The sequence below is a fragment of the Typopeltis vanoorti genome, chromosome 12, assembly GCF_054136105.1.
Source record: "Typopeltis vanoorti isolate ZY-2024b chromosome 12, IOZ_Tvanoo_1.0, whole genome shotgun sequence".
NCBI classification, from domain to species: domain Eukaryota; kingdom Metazoa; phylum Arthropoda; class Arachnida; order Uropygi; family Thelyphonidae; genus Typopeltis; species Typopeltis vanoorti.
The window spans coordinates 53,415,211-53,433,538 of record NC_143560.1 but is presented as its reverse complement, the minus strand read 5'-3'; the positions used below and the strand labels follow the sequence as shown (position 1 = coordinate 53,433,538).

General features: G+C 37.6%; 1 protein-coding gene across 3 annotated transcripts in view; it reads right to left on the bottom strand.

The window, feature by feature from the left end:
• The window catches only part of LOC150100793 (glycerol kinase 5), a 329,559-nt gene that overhangs the window by 140,563 nt on the left and 170,668 nt on the right, over nucleotides 1-18,328 (bottom strand). For all 3 annotated transcript variants that reach the window (XM_090401274.1, XM_090401275.1, XM_090401276.1), the window contains exon 9: nucleotides 8,227-8,300. In XM_090401274.1, coding sequence (XP_090257400.1) covers nucleotides 8,227-8,300 — 74 coding nt within the window. The remainder of the gene's footprint in view (nucleotides 1-8,226; nucleotides 8,301-18,328) is intronic.

The window sequence follows — 18,328 nt, the reverse complement described above, 5'->3', positions numbered from 1 at the left end:
ACTACCCATCTGTCTTTTCTTTCTCCTAATACTATCAGATTCTCTTGCACCTCTCTGCTACTCCAGACCTGTGATGAACATCTTTTTACTTTTTCACCTCAATAAAAGTGGAAACTGGACTGGCCAGTGGCCCTCTTATAATGCATGGCATTAGGCACTTCTGATAGGAAGTGTGCTAAACATCATGTCAAGAACTATCCAACATTTGTACAGTATCAATCATACTTTGCTTTGAACTCATTCATAGTCATGGCACCCACAACAGACTCTGGCAACTTATTCCACTCATTCACCACTCTCCAAGCAAAAAACCTAGTTCTAACACCCTTGCTAACTACACTCTTACTCAGTTTTCATGGATAGCCCCTACTTCTACCACCACCTGACCTGTTCTGAAAAATTTCCTCTCAATTAATCTTGTAAAAACCCCTCAGTAATTTGTATGTCTCAATCATATCATCCCTTTTCCTCCAATCAACCAGTTTCTGTAAAGCACAAATCTTCAACCTGTTCTCGTCAAGTTCATTTCACAGACTTGCTACCATCTTGGTCACATGCCTCTAGATCCTCTTCACCTCCTCATCATCACTGAGAAATCATGGTGCCCAGATCTGCATGCAGTAGTTAAGATGGAGTCTTATCAAGGCTTGATAAAGAGGAGAAATTCCAATCAGTAAACCTGCTTGTCTCTGCTCATCAAAGTATTCTTCAGTAATCAAGTAATCTGATGAGCTGCTTTAGCCACTTTTGCTATGTGCTCCCTAAACTTCGACTCCCTATCCACTAACACTCCTAAGTCTCTGGCTTCGTCAATTTCCTGAAGTATAGTTCCACCAATATGGTATATAGTTGATAATCTATTCACTCCAAAACCTTACACTTTGCTACATTAAACTGTTCTCCTTTGCCCAGTCTGCCAATCAGTGGAAATCATCCTGCAAAATTTTGACATCTGTATTAACTATTGCTCTACCCAACTTTGCATCATCAGCAAATAACTGAGCTCCTTTCAAATCCTTTCCTATATTGTTAATGTACAAATGAAACAGTAGTGATCCAAGAACAGAACTCTGTAGCATGCCACTAGTCACAGGCCTTCTTTTGGACTCTACTCTTGAATAATCTACTCACTGATATCTCTCCATCAACTACCCTCCTATCCATCTCACCAACCCTATATACCCATCCCTATGTGCTGCAGTTTACTGATTAGAATTCCATGTGGTATCCTGTCAAAGGCCTTTGAGAAGTCCAGCAGTATCACTGTAAACGCATTACCTTTATCCAACTTAGCAGTCACTGTATTATAAAGTGTTCACTTTATAACTTTATAGTGAACACTTGCAAAATGTTCACTTAGTAATTGTACTATTTTGACTAATTCAGTTACCTCCCTACCATCGGCACTGATTAAAATCATTCTGCCACATTCATTCTTTTACTTGCAGCATAAAGAAAGAACTATTTGGGATTATCTTTAGTCTGCATTGCTAACTTCCTTTCACAATCTGCTTCTGCCTTTCTCACCACACTAGTTATCCTTCTGGCTTGTGCCTTGCACCGTTCATGTGCCTGCTGGTTACCTTTCTTCTTAAATTCCCTCTGCAGTTACATTTTTGCATTTCCAGCTTAATGATATATTCATCCATTTAATTCCCACTTGATTTACTCTCCTGACTGCAGTCTGCCATTACCTCCCTCAAACACTCCTTTACCACTTCCCATGCACTATCAACATCCAGCCTTTGAAGTTTTACATGCCATGGCACCAATCCAAGCAATCTCCTAAGTCTGTCATACTTACCAGTCTGTAATTCCACACATACCTCATCTTAACTGAAAATTTCAAACATTTAGCCACCTCCAAGGTCAAGACCATATGCTCACTCTCACCAATTGGTGGAAACATGGTCATATTCTTTATAGACAAATTCTCAGATGCAATTAATAGATCGAGTACTCTTAAACTCCTAGTACATTCCATCCATGCTGTCTCAGGTAATTATCCTATGTAACTGCATAAAATTCTATTTCCTTCCTGTGTCCTCTCCTCCTTCCAACCTATGTTCTCACAGTTGAAATCCTCCCATAATAATTACATGCCCTCCACTCCACTCAATGAGTCTATTTGCCAATGCAAACCATCTCAAATATATTTTCCATCCCCTGGTCTATAACTAGCATCCAACTGTATATTTTGTTGGATCTCACACCAGATAGCCTCAAATGTGCTATTTTCACTGGCCTGCAGTTGAATTTCTACTCACTTTGGGTTGAAGTTCATCAGCTATCATCAATAACCCCCCCCCACATTCTTTTTTCTCTATCCTCCCTGAACACACCATACCCTTCATATTCTATCCCACTAACCATATCATCTTCTGTTAGCCATGTCTCACTAATACCAATAACCTTTGGGCAGGATGAAACAAAAATTACTCCTACTTGTTCCGAATGCTCCTGGCATTAGTGTAGGTAAAGTGCAAGTCCCTTAGGCCCATCACTATCCTGACACTTTATACTATCTCATTTTCATTTGTTACCAGTGGTGACAAATGAAAATGAGTCTGAGCAGGCAGTCTGAAAAAAATATGCACATTCTTACACTCGACTGCCTCAAAGATGTCTGTATATACATTGAAAAAACTCTAGCTTCCCTGATTTTGTACATCCACTTTCACTTTATTCAACAACACTTTTTCCAGTCCCCGAAACCAAATCAATTCAGATGCAAACTATCCTTCATGTAAGTCCTTTCGCCTGTGAAACTCACTCCATACATCCACACCACTCCTACTGCATAACCTTCACATCAAGTCATGTGCTATTATGGCCCTACTTCTCAGTTCTATTCTGTCATACTGCTGCAACAGACTAACTATCTTAACCTTCTCACTCTTTTTCTTTTGCTACTTCCAGTAATTCTTTCATGTCCCCTCTCTCTCTCTCTCATACCATACTTTTCTCCTTTCAAATCAATTGTTCAAGCCAATACAATCATCTCTTTCAGCCTTATTGTGCTTTAATAGCCTCATTAATATCATTAATTTTTGCACCTGGAAAGCACGACTTGGTCAATCTCTTGTCGATCACATCTCTTATGATTGAATCGCCATACAAGACTAATAAATCTCTATAAGAGTCTATAAGGCCATATAAGACTCTACTAACACCATACAAAACTCATAATTAAAGAGCTATTTTTCACATGTCCACCATTCCAACCTATTCATACCATTCTGCAAATATTGAATGTCATTCAGTCAAAAAAAAATCCACATCCTTTAACCAAAACTATCATTTCAAATTAAATTCAAAATTTTTAAAAAAATCATCATTTCCTGATATATACCTCAAGGAATGGGGACACTAAGACGGCACTACTCAATTTTAAATCCATTTTCTTCCAAATTAATCTTATTTGTGAGGTCTACAAATAGCATGAGATCTAACTTTCAGTACTCTAAGGGACTACTAAATGTATCAATCTGTAGTCTTCTTATTACTTTTTTTTTTCACCCAGTCTGAATTTAAAATACACCTGTTTTATAATTTTGTGACAACAGGTATTGTGTGTGTGTGTGTGTGTGTGTGTGTGTGTAGAGTGGACTTAGAGCTCCTGAAAGATAACTTTACCATATTTTACTTGATAATATTAGTCTACCTTACTGTAGTTTTTGTGTTAAAAATTATGGGTGTGTGATTGACTGAGCTATTTAGTTTGTAAGTAAGCCTTGGATTTTTTTTTGTTTAAATATGATATTTATTATGATGCCAATGCATAGTAGAACAATGGCAGCAAAGACCACATTTTCGGGTGATCTGAATTTGCAGGTTTTCGTGCAGCGTATGCGAAACTTATTCATCGAGAAAATTATAGGATACGAGTAAGGAAATTGAAACCGGACAAAGAGCATGTATTAAATGTTTCAAAAGTGAGTGCTTGTTAGGTGATGAGAACGCAGCAATTTATTTACAAATTCGTTCATATTAGGGTTTAGCATAGTAACCAACAAAGAAAGATGGTGGCAGCTTTGTCCATGCAGGAATTTAACTTTGACTTCAGTCGTTTTGTGAGATGTGCTATATGTACTCGTTTGATTACATTAATAAAGTGTGGATATTTAAGGTAGATGGAAGGAGGGCGTGTGCAGTGTGAGCTGAATGAGGACTTGAGTGCTAGTATGTTGACGACAGAAAGTGTTAGTATCGAGAATGCCGCAAGGAGAATGAGTTCTTGTCTGATAGAGAAGGACAGTGTAAAAGAGCAGCGAAAAAATGTTAAAAAAGTTTTGAAAAAGAATGAGCGATCTGCAAAACTTAATCGATGGTAAGAAAGCCAAAAGTGATGTGAATGTGGCTGATGGCAACAAAATTGAGAGAATGAATGAAAGCGGAAGTGTGACACAAGGTTCAAAGCTCAAAAAATCGAAAGAATGAATGAGAGCAAGTCTGATGCAAGATTCGAAAGTACAAAAACTCAAAAGAATGAATGAGAGCAAAAGTGTGATGCAGGGTTTGAGAATTCGAAAATTCGAAAGAATGAATGGCAGTGAAAACATGACAAGATTTGAAAGTTTAGTTGGTTAGGATGAGGAAAGAGATGAAATGGATGCAGAATGAAGTTAAGAAAATTCAGGGAATGTATGGGAGAGCAAAAATTATGAAAACAAATAATGTTGGTATAAAAGAGGTAACAAAAGATCCGCGAGTAGTGTTGTATGGTGATTCAATTATTAAAGGTGTGCTGGACGAGAGGATGCACGAGGTATGTTTTACTGGAGGTAGAATGAGTTGAGTGATTGAGGTACTGGATATGAGAAGTGAGCAAATGAATTGATAGTTGTAATAGGTACAAATGACTTGACTGCGAACAAAGAGCATGTTAGGTTGGATATCAGGAAATTGCTAAAAGAGAATAGTGTGATAGGAAAGGTAGTAAGCATGTTGCCTAGGTATGACAGTGATGAGATGAGGCAGAGTGCAAGAATTATGAATGATATGTTAGCAGAAATGTGTGAGGAGAAAGGAGTGCAGTTTGTTAACATGTGGAATGAGTTTGAAGGACGAAGTGAATGTATAAGAATGATGGACTGCATTTCAGTGGTTTTGGTGTGAATCGCTTGGAGAGACTGTTGCTGGAGGTAGAGAAGTGAGTACAGAGAATGAATCTGATGAAGTGGGAAGTGATGTGGAAGAGCAGGAGAGTAAGACAGGAGAGATTGAAGAGATGGTTATGAATGAAGAAATGAGGGGCATGAGCATAGAGAATGAGAAAACAGGTGGACAGGGGAACACAGCAAGAGAAAGCTGGATGCTCTAAGAGGATGTGAATGCATGTGTAAACAGGAAAGGAAGGGGATGACCTGGGATCAAGAGGAAACAGTTTGATTTGAAGAGGGTTCTAAAATGAATAAAGAGAAAGAGAAATGGCTTCAGATGAGCATGGAGAAATCACAACGAATGAGTGGTATCAGAGGAACTAGCTATAGATCCAGGAATGAGCTACTGTGTTTGTATACAAATGCTAGAAGTGTAAGAAGCAAGTCAGATGAAATTGTTGCATTAATTGAGTCTGTTCACCCAAAATTGTTGGAATAAGTGAGACACGGCTGGACGAGGATGAAATCCTGGCAGGAATAGAGATGGAAGGGTATGATGTGTTTCGTGAGGATAGAAAGGGTTAAAAGGTGCTACTGATGACAGAGAAAGAGTTATGTCCATACAAAGTAGAGATGCAAGAGGGAAATAGTGCCAATGGTTTTGAGGCAGTATGGTGAATAGAAATGAAATACTTGGTTGGATGTTATTATAGACCTGGTAATGTGGATAGTAGTGACTATGAAATGTATAATCAAATTAGCCAAGCAAATAAGAAAAGGATGATCATTATGGGCGATTTTAATTATGTCAATACAGACTGGGATGATGAAATAGCAACTGGAATTTAAGAAAATAAGTTTCTTGAGTTTTTGAGGGACAACTACCTCAGACAGTATGTAACAGAGGGCACACGAGCACTGAGGGTCTTGGATTTGATCATCTATTCAGAGGATGTAATTATAAATGAGGTGTCTAATCACCCTCCAATTGGTAAGAGTGACAATGAAGTGATTACCTGGGTGGTTGCCAGCAGTGTGAGGACCTCTATGAGAAAAGGGTATATGTGGAACTACAAGAGTGGTGATTATGAAGAGCTCAGGAGACAGCTTGCAGGTGTAGCATGGAATGAGGAGTTAGCTGGAAAAGAGATCAATGCAGATTGGGGATATTGAAGAACTATCTAGTAAAAGCAATGTCTGAATGTATTCCAAGGATCAGAAGGTTAAATAAAGTAAGTGTGAAATGGATGAATAAAGAGATTAAGCATGCAATACAGAGAAAAAGGGCATTATGGAGGCAGCATAAAAGAAGTGGTAATAATCAATTCCATGAGGATTACAAACAACCAGGCAAGGCAGGTGACTTGGTTGGTAAGGGCAGCAAAAGTGAGGTATGAGCAACAGTTAGCTAATGAAGCCAAAAAGAATCCTAAGGAGTTCTTTTGATATGTAGCCAGCAAAAAAAAGAATGACTATTAAAGAATGACATTGATTGCAGAAAATGGCATAAGTACAGCTGTTGCAGATGTAGTGGTATAATGGTATAAAGGTCTTTCATTATTGTGAATGTGACCATGGAGAATGTGAGAGCAGTTGATGATGGGGAGGAGAGACTGACTGTAAGCAAGCAAGAGGCGTATGGGGAGTTGAGCAAACTTGACATTAATAAGGTTGTGGAACTTGATAATATATCACCATGTATTCTGAAGGAATGTGCCAGGAAGTTGAAATCTGCCTTGACATATTTTTTTAATATGTCTTGCACTGGGTCAAGTTCCTAAGGAGTGGAAGGAGAACTAGATTGTGCCACTTCATAAGGGAGGTGATAGAACTCAAGCATCAAATTATAGGCCTATCTGTGTGTCAGGTGTTGCGATTAAGTTGTTGGAGAAGCTTGTGAGAACTAGGATCCAGAATTGGGTTGACAACAATGGTATTATCTTCAATGGACAGCATGGATTTGCTAAAATTAGGTTTAGTAATCTACTTGCTTCTTACAATATGGTGATAGTCAAACTAGAGCAAATGGGGTTAGATATTACATAGTGCATTGGATCGGAGACTAGTTATCTGATGGTATCAGCAAGTTGTGTATGGGGTAGCAATATCCCAGAAAAGAAAGTCACTAGTGGTGTACCTAGGGATCTGTTTAAGGGCCATTACTGTTTAACTTGTATGTCAATGATATTGGTGAGGATTTAAATGGAGATATTCAGTTGTTTGCAGATGATGTAAAGTTGGGACGAACTATGAAGAGTAGAGAAGATGTGGCCTTACAAGAAGACTTGAATAAATTGAGTGATTGGGAATGCGAGTTCAATATTGCAAAATGTAAGGTTTTAATATTTGGAAACAAAGATGGGATGCAAAATTTATACTTGGTAGGGATATATTGTTGGAGGTGGAGGAAATAAGAGATCTTAGAATAAGAAAAATAAAAGGGTCCAGAGGCGACTGACTAAGGTAGTTTCTGACCTCTGGAATGTTGAATATGAGGAAAGATTGAGAAGATGAATTTACAGAGTCTAGTGGATAGGAGGAAGAGGGGATATGATAGAGACCTACAAGTTAGTAAGGGGTTGTTATAGGATCAATGTTAGAGAGGTTTTTCATAAAGTGGTGGGAGATCAGGAGAGAACCAGAGGTATTCCTGGAAACTGTATAAAGAGGGTGTAAGCAGGGGAGTGAGAAACAGGTTTTTTGCATGCAGAGTTGTGAATGAGTGGAATGCCTTGCCTGAGAGTGTAGTGTCTGCAGAGAATTTGAGTGTGCTTAAGGCACGATATGATGAGCTGTGTGTGTGATAAAAGGACTTCCTAGATGAATCTTTGACTCCATGGGGTCTTGGTGTAATAATAATACGTATTCCCTTCAATTGTCTAATTAAAAAAGAAAAATAAGTCATTTTCAATAAAATACTTCGAAAAGTTTTCCACAGGCATTAGTTTTATGTTTATAAAGTAGCCTTTATGTTTTCAATAGTTAAAGCAGCATAGTAAATTTTCTTTCATAATGGAATGATAACACGTAACATTTAAATGGAATTAAAGAAAACAAATTACTTCATATATTATAAATTGTGTTTAAAGATAAATCACTGTTAGGAATCATAAATAATATTTACCATGTAGGCTGCAATACTGGCATCAAAGAAGGAGGTATACGAAACATATTAATTAACCAGCGAGCCCACTGCATCTTAGAAGAAATAAACAAATTAATAAACCTTTTTTTTTTTTTTTTTTTTTTTTTTTTACACCATCTACAAAAAAAATTACAAATGTTAAAAATAAAAAGGTAAGTTTGAGGTTTAAAAAGTCTAAAACTAAAATATTAAAAATTGACTAGAAAAAAGGAGATGAACATATTTTTAAGATCGACAATTTTACCCATAACAATATTAAATATTGTTATATTAAGGATATTTAGTAAAACTTGACAAAACGGTAATGTTCTTATTCTTAGAATAAGAATATTGTTTTTCTCAAGTTTCACAAAAGAAAATTAGATTATAAACACAGCTGTGTTAAATAAAAGAGATTATATTAAAGAGTGATATTATTATTATTATGTGACACCTCTAGGTAGGGAGGGCATCTACTCTACAACTCTGTCTCCACAACTCACTCACTCAATCCACGAATTACAATGAACCACAACTACACCAACACTTTCACAAGCAATCACAAACATCCATGCCCATGGCAGGATTCGAACCCACAGCCTTTTGGCTGGAGAGTGGATATGCTAATCACTTGGTCAACCAATATATCAATGCTGTAAAAGAAATATAAAATACATTCTTTTCATTCTCTTTACTATTAAGCTCAGTTGTATGTAGTGTTTTCAAGATTATCCATCATCTTTAATTAATTACTATTCTTTTTTTTCGCCCAGTAATTCCCAGCCTCTTTACCTTTGATATCCAGTTCTTTACTTTTTGCTATCTCACATTCTTCCTTCTATACAATTTTTAAATTTTTTTTTGTTTTTGGATCTTATTTAATAGCTGTTGCTTAGAAATGGAAGAAAGAGTGCAGTAAAAGGAGTTAGAGGTGATAAAGGTGACACGAAAACGGGAGAAAAAGATATCCTTGAAGTATGAAGTAATTACTTCGAAAAATTGCTAAATGAAACAAGCAATGATAGTACAGTAGTAAAAAACACTCAACAGGCATACAGTCAAGAATACACATCCATACTTGAAGTAGAAAAACCATCAAAGGCTTAAAATGTGGAAAGGCAGCAGGAGTAGATGATATTACTATTATTACGGGCAACTCCAGGGAGTCATTAGACTCATCGAGGGAGGCCCCAAATCATATTCATCACAACTATTTGACATTCATACAGTATCTATCATACCTCGCCTTAAACTCATTCACTGTCACAGCATCCACCACAGACTCAGGGAGCGCATTTCACTCATTCACTACTCTAAAAGTAAAGAACCCAGCTCTAACACCTTTACTAACCACACTTTTGCCCAGTTTCCATGGATGTCCCCTAGTCCTCCCACAACCAGCCCTGTTCTCAAAAATATCTTCTGAATTAATTTTATAGAAACCCTTCAGTAATTTGAATGTCTCAATCATATCTCCCCTCCTCCGCCTATCAACCAATTTTTGCAACCCACAAATCCTCAACCTGTTCTCATACGGTTCATTCCACAGACCTGCTATCATCTTGGTCACTCGCCTCTGGATCCTCTCCACCTCCTCCCCATCAAGAAGAAACCTAGGTGACCAAATCTGAGCACAGTAGTCTAGATGGGGTCTTATCAAGGCTCGATACAGAGGAACAATAACCTGCTTGTCAACGTATTCTTCAGCAACCAAGTGATTTGATGAGCTGTTTTGGTCACTTTTGCAATGTGTCCCCTAAATTTCAATTCCTTATCTACCAACACTCCTAAATCTCGTGCCTCATCAATTTCCTGGAGCACGGTTCCACCAATGCAGTAAACCGCCGCCAATCTTTTCACCCCAAAATGCATAACCTTACATTTTGCCACATTAAACTGACATCCATTCTCATTAGCCCAGACCTCCAATCTATCCAAATCATCCTGCAAAATTCTGACGTCATCTGCATTCACTATTGCCCTACCCAACTTCGCATCATCCGCAAACAAATGAACTGTTCCTCTCAGATCATTTCCTATATCATTTATGAACAAATTAAACAGCAGTGGTCCAAGAACAGATCATTGTGGCACACCACTAGTCACAGGCCGTCTTGTGGACTCTACTCCCGAGTAAACCACTCTCTGATATCTCTCCGTCAACCACCCTCCTATCCATCTCACCAACCCTATGTCCATTCCCATATGCTGCAATTTACTGATTAGAATTCCATGTGGAATCCTGTCAAAGGCCTTGGCAAGGTCCAGTAGAATCACCGTAAACCCATTACCCTTATCCAGTTCAACCGTCACTGTGTTATAATACGTGAGCAAGTTACTGAGGCATGACCTACCCTTCACAAAACCATGCTGTCCCCGATACAGTATCCCATTTTCTTCTATCCAATCCTGTATTTTCCTCTTGACTATTTTCTCTAAGACCTTGACAATGATTCCTGATATGCTAATCGGTCGGTAATTTACAACAGCAGTCTTGGAACCACCTTTATGCAGTGGAACTATTTTCCCCTCTTTCCACCCGCTCGGGACTAACCCAGACCCGAGACTCAAATTAAACAAAATGGTCAAGGGTACTGACAATTCTTTAGCTGCTTCTCGTACAACACGAGCTGGTATACCATCCAATCCCACAGATGTATTGACATTGAGGTTATGCAATACACTACTCACCTCCACTTCATTAACCACAATTCCCGCATAATCTACTGGTTTATTCGTTTCTGCAATGTCACCACCTGGATGATATACTTTTGCAAAGTGCTCACTCAGTAACTCAACTATCTCAACTGATTCAATTACCTCCCTACCATCGGCACTCTTTAAAATCAATCTGCCATGTACATTTTTCCTTTTACTTGCTACATATCTAAAAAACTGTTTAGGATTCTCTTTAGCCTGCATGGCCAATGTTCTTTCGTAATCCTTTTTTGCTTTTCTTACCACACTCGTCACCCTTCTGGCCTGCGCTTTATACCGTTCATGTACCTGCCGGTCACCCTTCTCCTTAAATTCCCTCCATAGTTGTTTCTTTTTTTGCAACTCAAGCTTAATGGTGTTATTCATCCATTTAACCCCTACTTGATTTATTATTCGGACTCTAGGTATACAGTCAGCCATTGCTTCATGCAAGCACTTCTTAACTACCTCCCATGCACTATCAACTTCTAGTCCTTGCAGTTGTACATGCCATGGCACTGAACCAATCAAACTCCTAAGCTTGTCATACTTTCCAGCCCGATAATTCCACATGTACCCTGTCTTAATTGAAAATTCTGCACCTTTAGTCACCTCCCAAGTTAAGACCCTATGATCACTCTCACCGATTGGTGGCAATGTGGTCATATTTGTTACAGCCAAATCCTCAGATGTAATTACTAGGTCAAGCACTCTCTGACCCCTAGTATTTTCCATTACATGCTGTCGCAGATAGTTATCCCTTAATAACCGCATAAAATCCAGTTCCTTCCTCCCGTGTGTCCTCTCCTCACTCCAATCAATGCGACCATAGTTGAAATCTCCCATAATAATCACCCTCCTTCCACCCATTTCTTCTATTTGCTTGTGCATACTGTCACCACCATCTTTTCCATCACCTGGTCTATAGCAGCACCCAATTGTATATTTAGTTCTGCTAGCCACAATCTCACACCAAATGGCCTCAAATGTGCTCTTTTCTCTATCCTGCAATTCAACTTCTATTCTCCTTGGCTGGAGCTCATCAGCTATCATCAACAATACTCCTCCCCCCATTTTATTCTCTCTGTCATTCCTGAACACACTATACCCATCACATTCAATCCCACTAGTTATATCATCTACAGTCAGCCATGTTTCACTAATACCAATAACCTGTGGTCTGGAAGTGCCAACCATGGCCAAAAACTCTTCCTTCTTGTTCCTAATACTCCTAGTATTAGTGTACATGAATTTAAGACCCCCATTAGCCCCAACCCTACCTTGATGCCTTATATTAACTATCCCACTCAGATTTGTTGTCCTTATTTGCTCTGGCATATTATATTCATTCTTACATTCAACTGCCTCCATAAGGACTGTATCTCTACTCCCCCCCCCTAACAAATCTAGTTTCCCTGAATTTGCACATCCACTACATTCAGCAACACTTTCTCAAGTCTTCTTACACCGTAACCATTCAAATGCAAGCCATCCATCTTATATAGATCCTTTCGCCCATCAAACTCACTCCACACATCCACAAATTCCACACCACTCGTCATACATAACCCACGCATAAAGTCATTTGCAATTATAGCCCTCCTTTTAAACATTTCACTGTCATACCGTGGCAAAAGACTAATCATTCTAACTCTCTCACTCTTTTCTTTTGCTACCTCAAACAATTCATTCAGGTCTTCTATCATTTCCATTTTATCTCCTTTCAAATCATTCGTACCTGCCACAACAATCATTTCTTTCACCCTTTCCTTTTGCTCTCTAATAGATGCAGTTACATCCTTTATGGTCGCACCAGGTTGGTACGATTTTGTCAAATCCTCTACTAACACACGTCGTACTAACGAGGCTCCATACAGCACTCTATCCTTCATTTTGTTCACATTCATACGTCTATTTTTCCTGTCATACCTTTTATTATTGGTTGGTTCATTCAGTCTACTTTTGTTCATGCACTCTAGCTGCTGTTTTGCTCTTTCTATCGCACTATTCAACAACGCGATCTCACTCAATGCATCTATCTCATCTTTTTTGTTCTCTGAGAAACCATTTATACTATCATTCACACTTTCTACATTCACACTCTCACAATTTTCATGTACAACCTTGCCGTTACTTGTCATATCCCTATTTCCTTCATTCTGAAGGTTAACGAAAATATCACACTCACGATCCGAAATACACTTCAATTCCGCATTCTCCCTACATTTTCTACACACATTCAATCCTTTATTATCATCTAACCACACGCCGACTGCACTCCGCAAAGCGTACATTTCACAGCTAGTACACTGACTCATTTCTTTTATGCTACCGTTCTTTGATAACGATGGCGAACCTTCATTACTGGCCGCCATTTTCCTTCGCACAGGTGCCATAATTATCTGTAACGTGTTTTGCCAAATTATACGTTATAACACACCAAAAACAGACGCACTAAAATACGCAAGGCAAACAAAACAAAATTACACAATATTAAATAATTTGTATCGATAACTGAAAATAATACTTATCTTATCTGGAGCTTGCACGAACACTACACATTACGAATTCATCTAGCGGCGACTTCCCGACATAGATTATATTATAAAACACTTTAGTACACTAACCACGCTAATAAAGCTACAATAATATACCAAAATTAAACACTTAAGTCCATTAACTTGAATCCAAAACACCAATAAATCAACAAAAAACACAAATCTCTCAGGAGCTCTCCGATAGCACGTCCGTTCACCAGCTAGCCTCGACACCGATACCAAGAAATATTTGACCAGAAATGCTGAAGTATGGTGGTGTAAAAGTCTTGCAGTGGCTGCACTGCATAGTTCAGAAGGCCTGGACAGAGGGACAAATTCCCAATGATTGGAGTAGAGCTCTCTCATAGTACTCATATATAAAAAGGGAAATAAAACTGAATGTGAGAATTACAGAGGTATTTCCCTACTGAGTGTTCCTGGCAAGAGTTATGCAAGTATACTTGAGAAACGGTTGAGAAGAATTGTAGAAGAAAAGCTTGGTGAAGAACAAGCTGCATTCGGGCCAAATAGACGCTGTCAGGATAGATCTTCACTTTACGACAAATAGTTGAGAAAGCATGGGAATATAACAAAGATCTGTATTTAAGATTTGTTGATCTGGAAAAGGCATATGACAAGGTGCCAAGAGAGAAGCTATTCAATACACTACAGTTATATGGTGTCAATGGGACATTATATCAAGCAATACTTAGTCTTTATTTGAGTTGTAAGTCAGAGTTAGAATTGAAGTACAGAAAGATGGTTTAATGTTAAATCTGGTGCGAGACAAGGATGTACATTATCCCCCTCTGTTATTCTTTATCTATATGGATCACATTATGAAGGAAAGTAGTATTAAACATGATATCAGAATTGGAGATGTTAATGTCAGCTCTTTGCTTTATGCAGATGATGTTATACCTCTAAATAAATCCGCTACGAGTCTGCAAGATTCCCTGACTAAATTGAATAACTGTTGTAATAGATATGGTATGAAGGTCAGCAATAAAAAGACAAAGACAATGAAAATAGGTAGAATCGTTAAAAATGTCAACTGCGTTGTGAACGGAAAACCTGTGGAACAAGTAAAACATTTCAGCTACTTAGGCACGATTTTTAGTGAAGATGGTAAATTAAATATAGAAATAGACAACAGAATCAACAAAGCCGGTATGGTAGGAAGTCAATTGAATAAATTCATATGGAATAAGAGAGAAATTAGTCAGAACACTAAATTAGCTGTATACAAGGCAGTGTTCAAACCAGTTTTAACTTATGGATCTGAGACCTGGGTCAGAAGTAAAACACTTGACCAAAGACTAGAGACCACAGATATGAGAGTCCTGAGAAAGATTAGAGACGTGAACAGATGGCATCAATGGCAATATCATATTAAAAACAAGGAAATTAGGAAAGAACTTGACATTGTCAGCATCCAGGAATGTGTTAGCAGAGCTAATCTCAGGTGGTACGGTCAATTAAACAGAATGGGCGAAAAAAGATTAGCAAAACAAGTGTTCTCTGCCAGGTTGGCTGGAAAACGACCCAGAGGAAGACCAATATATAGGTGGATTGATATGGTACAATGTGCCTTAGACGATAGAAATATAAGATCTGATAATGATAATATTGGAGTCTTGACAAGTAACAGACTGATTTGGAGGAAACTTGTAGATATAGGATGTTAGAAATGTTGCAAATTTTTCATGTAGTACTATCATATCCTGTACACCACTTGAGGGTACATGTCAGAAATTTGATGATGATGATTTAATAGCTGTATATTTTACATTTTTTTCTAATTTGCATGTTCCTAATTTTGTTCAATATTTTTATGACTTTAAATGTTCTCAATGTTTTCCTGTCTATAGTTTCATTTATTTGTTAAATTTCATAGTTTTTGCAAACATGTTTCTGCTGCTTTTGTTAGTATACCAGTATGACTATTTCATTTATAAATTCTTATTTGTGTTGATTTCTATTCCTCAATATATTATTTTATTAATTTGTTCCTACGTAACAAAAGTCATGGGAAGACTTTGGTAAGAGTATGGAAAATAAATATTAGCAAAGTGGAAAAATGTTCCAGAGTCTATTGAAGAAGTGCAGAAATGGAGGAAAGAATACCATAGAAGGAATCAAAGATGATAAAGTTGACATGAAACTGAAGATATGGATATAATAAATGTCTGGAGTAATTACTTTAAAAGACTGCTTAAACGAACCAAGCAGTGGCAGAACTGTACTACAAAATTTTCAAGAGGAATGTAGAGGAGTACATATATGAATACTTGAGGTATAAAAAGCTGTCAAAAACTTGAAATGGTCGTGGACAGGCAGCTAGAGTAGATAACAATGGTTAAGTATGGAGATATAAAAGTTTTGCAATTCAGAGGGCCAGATCAGAACATTGAATTCCAATGATGGGAGTTCAGTTCTCAGAATGCATATCTATAAAAAAAAGGAATAAAGCTGAATGTGAGAATTACAGAGGAATTTCTCTACTAAGTGTTCCAGGTAAGATTTATGCAAGCATACTTATCAACAGGTAGAGAAAGATCATGGAAGAGAAATTTGGAGAACAAGCTGGGCTCAGGCCAAATAGAAGTTGTTAAGATCAGATTTTCACTTTATAACGAATAATTGAAAAATCATGGAAATATGATAAGAATCTGTACTTAAGTTTTGTAAATCTGGAAAAGGCATATGGCAAGATGCTCAGAGAAAAGCTTTTCAAAACACTTCAATTGTATGAGATGAATGGAACATTATATGGAGCAATAGTGAGCAGTTAGAATTGAAAGAAATACAGGAAGATGGTTTTTTTTTAAATCAGGTTGCACATTCTCTTTACTCTTATTCATCATTTATATGAACTGTGTCACGAACCACAGTGACATTAAACCTGATATCAGATTTGGAGATATCAAACTTAGCTCTTTGCTTTATGCAGATGATGTTTTATTCCTAAATACATCTAGTGCAAGTGTCTGAGGGTCTGTATATGAATTGTATAACAGCTGTAACAAATTTGACACGAAGTTTAGAGACCAAAACTATGAAAATAGGTGGGAACATAGGAAAACTTTGGCTGTATCTTCTATGGAGAACTTATAGAACAAATAAAATATTTCAGCTATTTAGGCACAGTTTAGAGGAAATGGAAAATTAAATTTGCAAACAGACAACAGAATAAGAAAGCTTGTATAGTGGGAGCCAGTAAAATAGATATATATAAAATAAGAAGAAAATTAACCAAAACACCAAATTAGCAGTATACAGGGCAGTGCTTAAACCAGTTTTAAGTTACAGTTCCGAGAGTTGGATTAGAAATAGAGCACTTGAGCAAAGACAAGAGATGATGGATATAAAGGTTCTGAAAAAATCAACCAATGGGATCAATGGCAGAATCATATTAAAAATGAAGATTAGAAAGGATCTTGACATTATTAGCATTCAAGAATGTGTCAGCAGAACTAATCTAAGGTAGTATAGCTACTTAAATAGAATGGGTGAGGAAAATTTAACAAAAAAGTGTTTGATGCATGATGGCAAGAAAGACCTAGAGGATGACCAAGGTCTAGATGGCTTGATTCAGTCAGAAGTAGTTTACCTTACCTATCCTCTTCGCTTTCTGCAGAGCGTAGGGCCTCAACCATTGAGTTCCATCTGACTCTATTCAATGCTTCTTTTTTGATCTCTTTCCAGGAACGTCCCAGCAGCCTCTATTTCTAGTTCTCTTCTCCATGTTATCCTGGGCCTGCCTCTTTTCCTCTTGCCTTGGGGATTCCATTCTAGTGCAATTTCATACCACAGACTTAGATCCTTCTTTATGTAAAGCAATTATTTTGCTCTCCTTTCAACTCTCTTGGGACTTTGCCAGAACTGAGACTTAAACAGCCTAGTCAAAGGCATCACCAGTTCCCCTGCACATTCTTGTAAAACATCAAGATCTCATTCAATCCCATAGCTGTATTTGCATTCAAATTCTGCAATATACTAAGTACTTCCAATTCATCAACCTCTACTCTCCCATCAGTCCCTGTCACTTCTGTCATAACAATAACTTCACTTTTGATGATATGCCCTTGCAAAATGATCCCTTAGTAGCTCAACAATGTCATCTGCCTTTGTTATCTCTATCATCTACACTCATTAAAGTTATCCTTCCATAGTCATTCTTCCTCCTACTTGCCAGATAATGAAAAAACTTTAGGATTTCCTTTTGCTGTTCAACTAATCTCTTCTCATAATCTGATTTTGCCTTCCTTACCATGCTGGTCACCTTTCTTCTTATATATCCTCAACATTTTATTTTTATTTTTTTTTTATTTGCAGCTCATGCTTAATGATACTACTCATCTATGTAACTCCTACCTGATTTACTCTCCTAGTCTTGGGTATACAGTCTGATATTGTTTCCTCCAGATATCCCTCGACTATCCCCATGCACTGTGAGCATCCTTCCTTTGCAAATGTTTATGCTATGGTACTGTTTCAAGGTGCCGCCTAAGCATATCATAATCATCTACCTTGTCATTCCACATATACTCTTTCTTAATTGGAATTTCCATGTTTTGCTACCTCCCAAGTCAAGACCACATGATCACTTTTCCCCATTTGTTGACAATGTAGCCACCTTAGTTATGGACAGGTCTTCTGATCCTGAAACAAGAATCAACACCGTCATACCATAAGTCATATTCTGCTTCAAGTAATTATCTCTCAGTAGGTGTGTAAATTTCATTTTCTTCCTGCCGTGTGATCTTTTCTTCTTACAATTTATGTCTCCAAAGTCTCCCATAATGACTCAACTTGTATTCATACTAATCTGCTGATGCATGTCTTCCACATCATCCCCCCGCCCC